Source organism: Delphinus delphis, chromosome 1 (genome assembly GCF_949987515.2).
Source record: "Delphinus delphis chromosome 1, mDelDel1.2, whole genome shotgun sequence".
In the NCBI taxonomy this organism is placed as follows: Eukaryota; Metazoa; Chordata; class Mammalia; order Artiodactyla; family Delphinidae; genus Delphinus; species Delphinus delphis.
In genome coordinates, this window is record NC_082683.1 from 160706167 (window position 1) to 160722251 (window position 16085).

Here is a 16085-nt window from a genome sequence, read left to right on the forward strand (position 1 = left end):
TTGATGGAACGAATTTCTGAACATACTGCCTTATCTGGCAACTATGGTATATTATTAGAGAGTAATTCAAAAAAAACATAATTTGATATCAGTTGATATCAGTTCCTGAAAAGCTGTGGAGATCAAAAATGTATGTTGGTTGTTTCTCCTTTTCCTCCCTAGTATTTATCATTATGTGTATTTTAAGAATTAATTTGGAAATCATGTATTTAAAGTTAATACCATAGCCAAGAGGTATGAGTGAATTTTTTTTAATTTGCCTGAGAAAAGCTAGGGTTTGGAGTCCTCATTCGCCAACCCTAGTTTTTCTCAGACAAAATTTTTTAATTTCATGCAATTTTTGTCAATAAAACAGTAAATGAAATCAGATTGAGGCCTTAGTAAAAGTTTTTTCATAATTAAATAAGTTTGTTGTATCACTGCATTTTTAAATAAAAGATTATTTATATTAATATGTACTATATGCTTGATGAGAGTATTTCAAAAAGGAAACCTTGTTTGGTGATAAATTACCTTAGAAAAATCAGACGTAACCAGGGTCCTATTTTAAAATTTTTCTCAAGAGTACCAAAAGATTTAATGTGCTTCTTACAGTGTACTGTGTAGGAAAAGAAATTCAGGAACTCAAATAAGTCAAGAAACAAGTATTTCATGGAGTCTGATGTAATTTAACTATTGAGTGATATTCCAAGAAACATTAATGTATTTTAGTTTTTTAAGTATGTGGAGTTAATGATATTAATTGGTTTTAAAATACAGTAGTTTGTGAGCAGCTTTTTAATAGATTCAGACAGGAAAGGTTATCCGTGAAAATTAGTTTTAATTGTTCTAGTTTTAAAAAAAGTTGCTGCTGTCTTCTAGGTATAGAGCACCAAGACTCACAGCATTCTTTCTTGGCATTTTTGAATACGCCTACCGATGCTCTGGATCAATTTGAAGTAAGTATTAAACTTTTCATATATCCTCTGCAGTCAATTTAAAATTTACTTTGTGATTTAAAATTTATTTGCAATAAAACCTTTATTGCATCCCATATAAGAGGGCCTAGAATCTTATATAAACAAAAATGTATTAGGAAAGGAATATGTTCTGCAATGTTATGGAAACTTTAATCATAAACTTTTCTTGTGTTTAAGAAAAATCTAAGAAAGATCTAAATAAGAGGGTCGTTGATAAGATTTAAAAGAAATTTCATCTTTTTCCCTGAGGAACAGTAAGTGCAGAACAAATCCTGACTTTAAATAATTTTGACACTTCTCTTTTTTCTCCAAAGCATAGAGCCATAGTAAAAAACAAGTGAAAATTTCAGAGCTCACAATAGGGCAGTGCTGGTTCTAGTCCCAAATCAATTCAGTTTTTTAGAAGTATACCAAAAGAATGCTTTTTGTTAAAAGTATTACATAGACTTTATTTGGCACACTCCATTATAATGAAATAGTGATTATATGACTCTGTCATTCTTTGGTACTTAAATTCTTTGCTAGAAAAAAAAATTAAGATATGAAGTATATTTTTATGTCAGAAAACTTAAGTTAGTGATTATATCTTAATCAACAAATAATCATATGTCTTTGTGCAAGGCACTGTTCTAGGTGCTGGAGATACAGTAGTGACCAAATTGACAAAGTCTTGCCCCTCAAGAAGCTTACATTCTAGCAGGAACGATTAGAGGCAGAGATTCTGTTGCTTACTTTTAGTTGTTACCTTCTGGAGTGCTTCCATTTAATTTGATTATTAATGAGCTTCAGCTTAATACATTTTGAGCACAGTATATGAATTGTATTTCATTCTTTTGGGAAAGGAAAACCGAATCACTCTTTAAAAAGTAATTAATGAATTTCTACGTTTCTTGAGAAACAATGACAGTGACTGCTTTTCTCATTTATTTATTTGAATTAATGTCATTTGCCTTTCAATTGTTTTACAAAATTTTTGATTTATTATTTGTTCTTATTAAATTGCTTCATCCATTTTTTCTATTTTTTTATTGCTGTATTCGTTAAATAGGATTCCTTTTCTTCTTCCTCATCTTCACTGATTGATTTTTTGGATGACGTAAGTCTTTGATTTTCAAACCAATGCATCCTTCAGTAAAAGAGATCAGTGAATTGATATGAAGAATTTACCTAGTAATGCAGTCAGTTTTAGAAATATCACACTTGATAATTTGTGACCCAAAATGTGCTTCTTTCTTACTTTAAATACAATGAAGAGTTATCATTATTAAATATAATAAAGTAAACATGTACTTTTAAAAATGTGTTGTCCATCAGAGAATCTGTATAGTTCCAATCTTTGCAACAATTCTGAAGACTGGAATGCGTATTTGATTATCATCACTATAGATATATAGATATAAATAATTGCTCATTTTCGTTTTTCATGGCAATTTCTATTTCACATTCCCCTTTTCTTTTCAGCACTTTACTATTTAGTTTATATGTTAGTTAAAAGTAAACCTCTGGTGGTAGAATCAGAACAAGTGACACGTTTTATTAACTCTTCCAGTAAATTTTATCATGACACAATAATTGAATACAGATCAATTTTTAATGCTGACAGAATTTCTCTTCTAATGTAAAAAATGATTTTAGTTAATACATGCACTATATTCACTATAAATTGACTGCATTATCATTTTCTCTCTTAAATTAATTGTATAGATTTATTAATTTAGAAGTTCCTAATGTATAGTGTTCCTCTCTGTACAGAAATACCTGACATATACATTCTCTCTAATCCACATTAAATGGCACAATAATTCTTGTTGTAAAGCATTGTATTATCCTGTTGAACATTCTATCTTTACAGAAATTTGGAAATAAAATGGGTTCAAATGCAAATATTGTGCATATAACTATTTTTAAACCAGGGGAAATTCTTTAAATGTTTTATTTTTGTGTTTTGTTAACTATAATTCTTATATTGAGGAGAGTATTAAGCATAATTTTCTACTAAAGAAAACTCCTGATCTATATTTTTAAGTGATTTTTTATTTCTTTGAAATATTTATACCAAAGTGTGCACCTTTCCATTCTAAATGGAAACTATTTTATTATTCTTGAGACAAATAATTAAACTAGCTAATTCTGCAGTGTGATAAAAAGAGAACTCTTGACGTACAATAATATTTGATGTTATAATCTGATGTATATTTTACTATTCTAAAATACTCAGCATGGTATTTCCATACAGATAACATTCACTTTAAAAAGAATGGGAAGGAAGTTTGAACAAATATTTTAGTTGTCCTTTCTCCTAGAAGACCATTTTCATTTTTCTTTCTAATAAACTCTTCTCCACATCCCTTTTTCTCCCACAAAAATCTTTGAATGTACAACACAGGAGTAGTATGTATTTTGGTAAATAGGTTAGCTCTTCTCAGCAGAAGCACATCTCAGCCCACTCCTATCTCATCTCTGCTCTCATATGCTGTCTTCTGCCACCACCCAGCTGTAGTGTCTGTTTCCCACTTTTACTTTTCCTCTAGAAGTACCCTTTCTTACCCTTCACCCACTATTACCCAGTATAGATACAGTTCAGACATACATGTAAATTGTAAAGTAGTACAAAGGAACTCCTATTATAAAGTAAACCAGAACTAATTCACAGAGGCTGCTGAATCTTTATGATTCAGGCTCAATTTCACTTAAGTACTTCCTTAGCTCTTCACCACTCAGCCTTCCACTTACCACCAATGTGCATCATTATACTTTCCTCCTGTTGAATCACATTACCACTGGAAATGATTTTTACGTGTCAGGGCAAAGGCCAGCAGTAACCTCCCATTTAAAAAAATATTTTGTATTCTTAATTCATATTTTATGGCATAAACCTCTTATTTCTCTTCATAGTTTGTAACTGTGACCACCCTTCCTAGCATTATCATCCGTTTCACCCTCAAAGTCATAATAGAATGTTATTTTGAATAATGGTATTCAATCTTTGGCATGCTTGGGTTCAGCATCCAAGATACTTAGTATAAAACTCAAGTTCTGTAGCTTCCTTTCTCTTAGGCATGTGGATTCTTAAGGATTAAAATAAATCTTGATTGTTCTTTGTGCCCAAACTAGTTACGTTGTTGTGCATGATGTTTAAAATACGTGACTGTGCTCTATACTAAGTAGACTCTATCTCTTAACTAATCCATAGGACACATCCTCTGCTCATTCTTTTCGGTTTTCAATCTCATTGCTGTAGAAAAGAAAAAGATTATGTTGAAGACCTAAAATTGAATTGCAGTGAAATTTGTAGGTATAGGAGGGAATAAGGTTAGTTTTAAGCAGAATTGCACAAATGAAGTTTTCTTTTGTGTCCACACATCATTGACCTTCTCCATCTGCCCCCAGTAACCTAGTGCCCTCATACTGCCCTCAGATTCTCCAGAGCTTTATCACCAGTGCCGCCCCTCCCCCAAAATTACCTTCTAGTTTTTTCCTTAACCCTCCCACACAGGCCTATTAAAACTATAATTCTTTTACTTAAATAGTACACCTAATCACTCTCCTACCTCTAAGTTTTCCTCACTATGTTTTGCCTGTTATTCAAAATTCAGATGAATGCTAGGATTTGGGGCAATATGGGAAGACGTTCGGAACAAGATGCTTTCCTTTTAAGATACGCTGTTTAGACAACTCTTGACAGAAGAGAAAGAGTATATGTAACACCAGTCCCTCCTTCCCTCTGACTCAGGCACAGCAGAATACATTCTCAACATTCTGCTTCTGTAACTCAGCGTTTGCAGTTCCACATGTAGAATAATAGACTTTTCAAGGAGAAGAGAACCTTAGAAGATCTTTAGTCCAGTGGTTTTAGTAATTATTTACCACAGCACTCCCACTAGTAGATAGGTTACTCTCCCATTAGTGAGAGTGACTTTTTAGGATTCTCCGTCTTTGGAGTAATAGGGAAGTGTTGACAAAAGGGTTACGTGGCATTCTTTAGGGCAGATAAAAGGGGGTGGGGGGTGAGTTAATTTTGAAAGAAACTGAGACCATTTTGATTAGTGGTCCCTTGGGTAAGGCACTCCCATATGAGTTACTGAGATAGCAGTTGAACAGATACCAGGATCCTTTCTGCTGTGGAAATGATTTCCTCTTTTACCCTTATCTTTCTTCTCAACCCCACGTGCCCAATCCTAGACTGCCTGTGGTACCGCATATTAGGCCCAGCGTCATCCTGCAGGTTACAGATGGGGGGAGCAAATGGAGCTCAGCAGCTTACGTTTTCTCTCATCTGTTCCTTTCATTCCCATGGTAGCAGATCCAGGGATCATCAGACTAAGCTTACAGGAACTTCCCATTCTGTTGAGTTCATTTTCTCCTTCTCAAGTGAACCCCCAAAATGCTTGACTATATTCAAGGAATACTAGTTATAGTTATATAAATGAATGAGTTGCTGTTTATATTTGATAAATATATTGTCATATATATGAAACACATGCTAGGTAAGTTTTGAGTTTTATTAAATTACAGTTCTGTACTCTGTTCATTTAGCCTGAGTTCACAAAAATGGAATTTGCCCATTTATCTGGCAAATGCGAATGTGTCAGCTTGCTTTTTGGAGGTTGTCTTACTCTAGTGAACTGAGGAGAAGAGTAAATCAGGGAATTAAAGCTCTAGAGTATAAAGGTCAGACATAAAGGAATAGAGATCGTACCTTTAGTCCAACTACCTTTAGTCCAGTACTCCTAATATCGTGTTCTTTTCTTGCATTCTGGCATATCAAGAGAAGAGTAGCCTGGGAGTATTGGCAAGCTGAGTTCTACTCTTGGTTTTGGCCTCATATAGAAGCTTACTAAGATGTCCCAAAATATTTAATTTCAGTCCTGGCTCCTAGGTTCCTTCATTTGTGTCTTGCCTTTAACATTGTTCTCCCTCCTAGGTTCTTCCATATTCTGTCATAACCAATCACAGAAATCTGGGCTTGGCAGCATAGGTTTAGCTGTATCTGGGAAAAGTTGATCACACGGGAGAATCAATGGAAGACAAATTTCTAAAACATGCATTGTAAAGAGTTCTTAATCCTATGACCAAAGCTAGGCCTAGATCCTTCTGAGAAATTATGACATTTCTATAATTTCCTCCTTTAATACTTGTTTTTTAAAACTTCCACATGTTAAGCACAACCTGACTTGAAACTCTTACACTTCAGAAGATTGGCATATGCAATTCTTCTCTAATTTAGGTAGTATGTTATATGGTATGTTATATATCATATATTATATCAATAGTATATTTGGGTAACTAGAGGAAAGAACCATGACTACATAGTCTTTTACCTCTTTGGTATTTTATTAAATAAGACCTCTGGAATGCATTAACTGAACCTTAAAATCTGTTAGCCAAATTCTGTGTCCACAAGATAAATTGCTTTTTTGGTTTATGCTTACCGTGCTTACCTTCCATAATCAGCCTTAAAGTTCTGGTGGGAATTTATAGACCTAGATATAAAAAGGTATATGAAAAAAAAATTAAGACAAAAAGTTATATGATTGCATATTAAGAAAATGTACTGGTTTCCAGTGCTCGCTATGAGATCAGTTTCAGTGTTTATAGAAAACCGTGGTATGTGTGGGTATGTATAAGAGTGTGTGTGTTTTCCTCTAATTACACCATCAGGAAAGTGTAATTTGCTCTTTTCTATTGAAAATATAAAAATGGTCTGATTTCTAGGTAGCCACCTGGAGAAGAACATTATTGCAATGGTGGTTTGGTATCACTCTTAGCTTAGTGATACTAAATGCCAGCTTAGAAAACTTGTTGTCCTTCCTATGCAAAGAGAGTTTTGAGAGACATTCTGACTTGTTTTTGGTATAGTGGAAATATAGTTTATTTTGAGCTATTCATGCTCTTTCTCATGATTTTAACATACTCTAGACTTTAGGAGTATGGATAGCCAACAACTAAGGGTTTCTCTGTGTTTTACCACTTTTTACATGTGTGGTACTCTGCTGTGCACAGTGGTAGATGCTAAGATAAATCAGACTTAGAAGTAGACCTCAAAATGCTTATCTTATTATTAGAAAAAAATACACAGTTAATGTATTATGTGAAGTAGAAAATGGTAAATGCCATAAGAAATATTTAGGTTAAATATTGTAGAATTTCAGAAGGATTCATTCAATATTTACGAAGAATTTTAAAATTTACAAGCTTTATGCTAAGCATAATACAGTATTTCCGGCCCTTAAGGATCTGAGTCTGATGGAAAAGACAAACATCTAAATAATTACAACACCAATGGGAGAAGTACAATAATAAAAGATGCGGACTGCATATCATGGGAATATAAAGGAGATATTATGGAGCTTAGATTTAATCGGTCCTATATGTAATAATTATTAAAAGCCTTAACAGAGGAGAAAGGTGACAAGTTAAGTTTGAGGTGCCTGAGGGACATCCATGTGGAAATGTCCAGCAGATAGTTTTCTAGATGAGTCAGAAGGTTAAGGAAAAGGAGTGAACTAGCAGTAGAAATTTGGGAATGATCAACATAGTTGAAAGTAGATTGAGATCTCCCAGGGAGAGATTGTAGCAAGAGAAAAGTAGTAAGTCAGAACAGAGACCTGGGATCTCTCACATTGAGAAGGTTGTGGAGGCATAGGACTCCACGTAAGAGAAGGAGGGGCAGTGGTCACAGGGGATGACTCAGCAAAGCGTCGTTTCACGAAAACTAAGGGAGTACAGAGTTTTAAGAGGTCAGCAGCCTCAGGTACAGCCGGAGATATCTGGTACTGTAAGACATACAGGAGATACTGATCCTATCAGCATTTCATTAGGGCGATCAAAGCAGAAGCCAAATTGTACAGTACTGAGAAGTGAATTGAGAGGCTAGGCAGTAGAGACAGTGATAGTCTGACTTCTGACAGAAGTCTGACTGAGAAGGTTTGAATCCTAGCTCTACCACTTACCAGTTTTGTGACCTGTTGCAAGTTAATCTGTTTTCTTCATGTTTAAAACTGGGATCATAATACCTACCTTATATTAATCCTTCTATGAGGATTAAAAAAGTTAATATATGCAAAGTACTTCGAAAAGTATGTGTATATATTTTACCCATGATAAAGATTAGCTATTATCATTATTAAGGAAGAGAAGGGAGAGATTAAATGTTAGAGGAAGGGTTGAGGGTTGAGTTATTTAATGTTTGGTTGTTTGGTTTGGGGGAGTGTGGAGGGAGATAGATACTTCCTATTAATCACTGAAGGAATATAACCAGGTTTGAACCTGAGACTTTAGCCTCCACCGTAACGGAAGACTCACTGGACTAAGAAGAACCTGTTGAGAAATCTGCAGACTTTCTAATCCTGGTTTGCTTATTAACTCTTTGGGACACAGTGTTTAAGTCACCTTCCATCCCAGTTTCCTACAGAAAGAAATAATAGTTCCGGTGTACCAATCTTGTCAGAGCTATTGTACAAGTAAAACTGATCATCTTGGGTGATATTTCTTATCCTTGAGGTTTTCTCTGAAATCTTCTGTAACTCCTATAGACTCAGGTTATAAATTCCCTCCTCTAGGTCCCCCCAAAAATCTTGTGCATCCCTCCTCCAGGTTCCCATACAAACTTCGTACATGCCCTTATTATAGCATTTGTCACATTGTTGATGGCATGATGTCTCCCCCACCAGTCTGTGAACTGCCATACCCTCTTTATCTTTTAAGTACCTGACATATTGTAAACACTCAGTAAATGTCAGGTTCAACTGAATATAGGAAATTGCCTGAGTAGAGGTGGTATATATTTGTAAAACTCTATTACTTGAGCATCACAAATTTCAAAAACTTGAAAAATATTTCTATATAATTACTCATTGTTACTTTTTCTGAATTACTTAATTCTTTAATGTCAGAAAGGTGAAGGTCCCTCTTTTGATTAAGCCTAATGCCTAGTGAGGATGGACAATATTGTTGAAGTAACTTTTTGTTTTAATTGAACATCAGTAGTTCTGCAGGCCTCATTTAGCTCTTATCATTGAAAAGAGTCATCTTTGAAAAGAGCAAGAATTTGGTAGATAAATGTCTGAAGCAAGACTAGTTAATTAAATATTTTGTTACATGCTTACTAGCACTAAATCAGAGTTATTTAGACCTTTCTGTGCTCCCATTTCAAGTTGCCACTACAAACCTTTCCAGACAAGAAACTGGCCATAGCTTGATGGAGCATTATTTGGTGGGTGACTGTGCAAGGTCCAATGAGAACTTTATTACCACTCTTAGACCTAGCCTGAGGAACTGTTTCTTTACTCTCCTGTCTTCCAGTTTTTCCTGAAAATACATGTACTTTCAACCTATCAAAAATGTGTCTTTATATGTATGTTTATATACTTTGTCTGTTAATACAGTATTAGTCATTGAGAGTCATGTGTGTAAATATTTGTAACGTAGTATTCTCCTTTCTTTGTTGAAGCGCTCTCCATCCTGTACTCCAGCTAGCAAAGGCAGACGTGTAAGAGACTATTGCACTTGTGTGCCCAACCCGATGCCCTCTACCCCTATCTCTTATCCTTTTTGCCTGTGGTTGCAGTACATGCTGATGTTTTTGTGGTGTATTATTACATTTATTGCATGCTTTGTGCTGCTGCTCCTGCTATTGCTACTCTGCTTTTCTGTACTTTTTTTTTTTTTCTTTTTTGGCTTTGGCCGCAAAGCTTTAGGAATGTTCATATAAATTTCTGTAACCAAACTACTAAAATTATAAGGTATCTTTTTTATTTTGATTGGGTAAAAGAGTGATCCTAAAGTATGCTTTCTAAATTGGTCACATACAAAGTAAATGAGTTTCTAAATAATCTGATGTTAGCAATTATGTGGAGATTCTTAGACATTTTAATTACGTAGAAAGAAAACTTGATAATTCGTATTATGCAAAATTCAAAAAAGATTTGGGATAAGGTATAGATCTTACTGATTATAATTTTATGTAAATCAGTTCTGGAGAAACCTTTGATAGATTTTTTTAATGTAGCTCTAAGTTATATTCCCAAATATCTTGTATTTAGAGTTTTGAGTCAGTGATGTTGGTAATAAATCATTTATATTCTAAGATATTTCCAAGATTTAAAAAAAATTTTAGCATTCTTTATACATGTATTGATAACAAACTATAAACATCTTCCTATGCTAAGGCTAGTTCAGTGTTTCTCAATCTGAAGTGGGCCAGACACTACCTCTCTACCTCTATCCTGCAAGATTCTGATGTGCCCAGAGTGGGGAATCTGTTTGCGAAAAGGTCTCAAATTTTTGTAAAGCAGCCTCCACCCGAACACCCATATACACACATTCACACTCACTAGTTGAGAAGCTAGCTGACACTGTTTGCTCTGGTATTTATATGCAATGTAAATAACACCATTAAAAAGGAAAATCTGTGATAGACGCAAATTTAAAGTTTCTACTTGTCGGCTTCATGATCATTGGTATTGATCAACACCTTAAATCCAGAATTTCAGACTGGGAAAGTTCTAAATCAGGGAATTATCTGGTTTGTGGAAGGCGTGGTAAGCAACAGAGTGACCCACTGCTTCCTGTACTCTTATCTTTCTGGTGTGATGGAGGGTTGATTGTAAAATGAACACGATTAACCCGAATATAGCACATGTTTTCAAACTACTGTTTAACAGTGAATAAGCGGTTTCAGATACCAGTGGTATGGCCAGTAGAACTTCGACTTCAACTGATATCTCATTAATTAATGAAGTTTATGAAAAGATTTCTGGTCGACTGACTTATTGATTATTTTGACATTTGTAGAGAGTTAAAACCATTGGGTATTTGGATTTATCCAATCTGAATATATGTTCATTGGTATCATATAACCTCTAGAAGGGAAGACCAAGATGTTGTGTGCCTGGTTATATTAGGTTCAAACCATTAGCCTGTGGATTGACTACATTTTTATCTGTTTGCTTTTCAACAAATTTATCATTCAGAGAGATTTTGTTTTTCTGGTTAAATTTATCATAGATTAGTTATGTCTCTACCTTGTAGACTTCTAGGGGCTTTGACCACCCAGAACATTTCTGTGAGTCTTTATTTAAATAGGAAAAATTTTTGAGGGAAATAGCTGTTATAAGACCCCTGCTATTTAGTCTACATTTTTATTCTATAGGATATAAATAAGTCACACTTAACCAGAGCCTAATGACTTATAATTACATATGATTTTTTTAAATGCAGATGTGATAGGCTTGGTCATTTGCTTTCCAGGCTTCCTTTAAATTTTCCTTTATTATTTGACAGATAAGAAGTCAGCCACTTAAAAGTGGTAATGTCTGTGAGGGAGATGACAGAAGACTTACCAATTATTCAACAGTTAAATAGAAACATAGAATAGTGAGGAACTTTAATAGTCCCTGGGAACATCCATGAAAACAGCAGGACACAAATAGTTACCATTCCTAGCAGTGGCCTTGAATCTAACAGTGGCATACAATTTTATGTTACATACTGTGTTTTTAGACAAGAAATGTACAATACTTTCATAAATTTAAAATTCTCTGAATGAAATATCATATAAATGAGATATATATTTGTATTTCCCATGTGCTCTAAAACCTCATTTACAATTTAAATAATGCTGTTTTTAAGTGGCGTTATTTAATTAATCATAGTGTAAGAAAGATTTGTTATTAATGTCATTATTAATGTCTGAATACAGATGATTTTGGAAAGGTTCATAGTGTTTTCATTAATAGTGAGAAACACTGAGTATCTATTAGATTATTCCTTCAGAATTTAAAGCAGAAATTGTAAATAGCTAACATGTGGCTGGACTTTCTTTTGTGTTTTCTTAGAACATGTGTAAATTCTCCAGAGTAGATATTCAAATCAGTAAATTGAAAATAACTTAAGGAGAAATTTTCATAAAGAGAAACAAGTTATATTGTTTGTAACTAGTAAGATTACATTTACTAGTCATAAACTTCAGTAATTTATTATTGGTTTTAGAACGATAAAATATATTTACTGTTGTCCAAATGACATAGACAATGTCCAATATTGTTTTTTAATCAAAAGAACAATTAACAGAAATAACTATATCACTAAAAGCTTGAGTTATAAAGTGTTTCTGAATATTAAAAAATTGGATTACCTGCCACTTTGTTTCTAAAATACTCCCAGCTACAGGATAAAGAAAATTGATGAAAACTGGATTTTTTCTGTTAACTTAGAGTTTTTTATTTACCAGTATAAAACCACATGTTAGATGTAAGCTATTTTTTAATCTATATCAAATTCGTATCAAGTGTTGGTATCTTTTTATTTTAAAACCAGGTTTCTTATATGAATGTTTTGCTATTTGTACTTGTTCAAATCTATAATTATTTTTGGAGTAGAAAATACCCATTGATACATGTTCGAGATAAGTAGTTTTTGATCCTTTTGTTATTTATAAGAAGGCCATATTGCATAATTTGAGAAATTCTTGATCAGTGGGTCATCTGAAAATCAGATGTGAGCCACGGTGGAAAAAAACTTTTCTATTTTATAATACCATACTGCTCTAAAAATACATTTCGTGGTTTATTCATTAGAGAAGTCCTAATAGATTCAGGAAACATTATGGACTTTTTACATGACAGTGTTATGCATTATGGACAATACACTGAGATTCAGTTTTTCTGCTTTTTTTTCCCCAAGCAGTAGAGCAGTAAGTAAAACTGACATTAGAGTAGATGTTTCTAATACCTATTCATCGGAATAACTCCTTAAAGTATGTTTACTTAGAAAAAGAATCAGTTAATCAAAAAACAGAAAAAAATCACATTTACATGAAGAGGTTTCTTATTTTTCTCAGTAGACGGCAGCTTATAAATATTGAGTGAATTGCTTATACTATTCAGTTAAGATTTGTTTCCAAGACCTCCCTTTGGATTATATCAAAATATACTGTCCAATTAATATTAGCTATTGTTCCTTATTATTTTCCCTATTTTATTATTCTTTCTATAATCATAAACCCAATTATGAATTAAGATATCTCTGCTATTGATGTATATCACATTTATTAGCTTTTCCTGCATTATTAATTCAAGTCATTGCGTACATTTAATGCTGTAATTTTTTTATAATACAAAGGATTTTTAACTTCCTTGGCTTTAATATAATATTAGTGATTATATTTGTTTCAAAGGTAAAAGTAACTAATATACTATTAATCAATTGCTTTGCTGTCATTTTTATATCTGAATCATTGCCAATTAATTATTAAAATTAATTTTAGGGTATCTGTAAATCCTGGCATATAGTCATTGAGTATTCTGAAAGTTTGGTAAAATTAATTGCTTTTTAGTAACTGGAATTACAAATTAATTATAAACGCATTGGTAAGCATGTAATTATAGATAAAATTAATAACATCTTGAAAACCACAGTCGGGGTTAACACTTTGATGAAGAGAATATGTAAGTGACATTGTATTTTTCTTGTTACTGGTAACCTGTTTTGAGATATTGTTTATACTGGTAGTAATCCAGAAAGGAAATGAAATATTAAAATCTATTAATCTAATTAGCTATTAGCTTCTACTAGAGTCTTTTAAAAGACCTGGGAAGTTTTTTTAAAGTTCGATAGTCAAGACTTTTTTACCATGAGTTTATTCATCTTTACCAAACTTTTGTGTCCTTGTCTTTATGAGAAACACACTTGGAAAATAAAGTGGTAATTTTTAACCTTCACTTATACATGCATGGTTTTTTTGAAATCACAGCATCATTGTAAATGGCATAGTTCAACTCTTTAATAAGGTCAGTTAATGCCGTCTCAAAATGTTATTTCAATATTTCTTACTTTGAATTTTGTTCAACAAAACTGTCTTGATTTTGTTTAATCTCTGGAAGTAATTTTACTTTAGGAGCATAAAGCTCCACAAAGCTAGTGTGGAAATTTTCATTACTCTATTTTACTATAATTAGGATGGGTTATTTTTAACATTTAAATGTTTTCCACTTCTGAAAAGCCAGTCTTAATCTCCTTCAGCTAAGAAAATCATTTTAAAATCTGTTCTCATTTCGGTTGCTTTCTTTCATTTTATTGATGAGTAAAAATTTTTTAGGAGAAAAAGATTTATAATGCCAGTAATTCTTCAGAAGGGCTAAGAGGTATGTGCTAAAGGCCTCAGTCATTCCTTAAGAGTCACTGATTTGTGTAATCACAGATTAAACTGTGATAGTGCTTTTTTTCTTTGCCAATATCAAACTGTCATAATGTCACATTTTCATAGGGTCATGAAACATGCTAGTAAATGTTTTAATGATCAACTTGAGTTTTAGGTTTGACAGTTTTCACGATGTGAACCCCCCTTTAGAGCACATATTGGCAAAATGGCTTAAGGTGGTATATTCTAATTTCAGCACAGGAAAGTATATAAAACAGTGTGTTCAACTTCTGTCAGTATGTGTCCATATGGCACAAAGAGCAAGCCTGCTTTAAAATTTCAGCCAGTACTATTGGGAGCAGCAATGTCTTGCCTTTCTGATTTTTGAAGAATTTTTAAAGTAATTGGACCCAGAGGTACAAAGCCACTATATTTGCTATATTAAATTTGCTCCTCTCAGAAAGTTGAGAATCACTGTCTTATTTTAAAATCTGCTTCAAGTAAAATGGAACCAAATTGTTTCTGAATTCTCATTATCACCTTTTTTAAACACAGTACTATCCTTCACACAGGAACTTCTGATTTTATGTCTTTTAATTAATCTGTGGGCTAAAGGCTTTTGTGTGACAGGTCAGAACATTAAATTTTCTTAAAATAATCCAGTTTTTTTACAAGTAGCAAATCCTCTATTTGGACACTTCTTTAAAACTTTATGAGATCATTAACTCTTAATTATTTGAGTCAGTTTTAAAATTCTTATTAGTGTAAAATGTATTAGTATTGCTTATGAATTCCATTTTAATCGAACCTACTCCCCCATGTACTTTTTATTCAGCTTGCAATTTATATAAACTTAGGGAAACCAGAAGTAGATTTTTAGAAAATAAAAGACATTTTGCCTTATTCCCGACCTAGGGTCATATTTCAGATTAACAATTTGAACTGATAACCTTCTCCATGGCTGTCCCCCCAGTAAAATTGTGAACTAGGTAAAATTTGACTGGAATCCCATTTTCTTCTTTCTTTTACTCTCCTGTTCCTGAGCAAAGTTCATTGTCAGTCTCCATGATCACTAAATTACTGTGACTGTCTCTACTGTGGAGTTGCCTTGGTACAACAAAAAAGAGTACTGAATTTGGAGTCAAGAGATGAGATTCAGGCCTGGCTCTCCCACCTCATAAGGCATACTAGTTTTCTGAAATTATCCACATCACACACACACAGCTGACGTACAGCTGGGATGCGTTGCTTCAGTGGTTCAGTTTTTAAAATATGAAATACTCTTCTAGCTGTTAGTACATAGCTGCTACTCCAGGTCCCCTAGATGCCCTTACTGAGATCCTTCCTGTCCCCGTTTCTCCCGAATCCAGTAGCTAAAGGTTTAAGGCCTGGCTGCCGGCCATCTTAGCCGGTCCCACCAAAGTCTTGCCTTGCAGTTTGCCGGAATACCTGCCCATGCCCACCACCAAGGGAGGCCACAGGTGGGCACCACCAGAGGGCTACTCCAGTATTTTCCAGCCCACTAGCCAGTCCCTAAAATAGTAACCATAATAATAATAGAGAAAAAAATTTTTTAAAAACCTTTTTAGTACATGTTTAAAATCCTTAAGCTGATTACTCTTTTTATTGATTTGTAAATCAGTAAATGCTGATTTACAATAAATGCTGACCTAAGCATTGTTCTTGCTGCACAACGTATTTGAAACAAATTCCCTAACCTTCCCAAGTTGTCTTCATTGCCTTTCATTTAAAAAACCCAATCCTGGTAATTTTGAAAATTGCCAAACTGAATATATATCATTGATCGGTGTGTTCCATAGCATCTTTTATGCTAAATTTTAACCGGAAGCATCTTCAGTTTCTAAAAATACTTGGTTAGAAGGGTGCGACTGAGTATAAGTGCCAGTATTTCTACTGCTGCAAAATAAAAAGAGAATTTAATTTAGTGACAAAGCTGATAGGTTTGTTTCTTTTACTTTCAACTA

General features: G+C 33.5%; 1 protein-coding gene across 4 annotated transcripts in view; it reads left to right on the forward strand.

Annotated features, from left to right (window-relative positions):
• The window catches only part of CDC42BPA (CDC42 binding protein kinase alpha), a 326273-nt gene that overhangs the window by 265621 nt on the left and 44567 nt on the right, over positions 1-16085 (forward strand). For 3 of the 4 annotated variants that reach the window (XM_059997227.2, XM_059997237.2, XM_059997245.2), the window contains one exon: positions 862-938. In XM_059997227.2, coding sequence (XP_059853210.1) covers positions 862-938 — 77 coding nt within the window. Of the gene's footprint in view, positions 1-861; positions 939-2007; positions 2056-9411; positions 9451-16085 lie in introns of all 4 variants that reach the window. The other variant, XM_059997253.2, reaches the window with a different exon arrangement.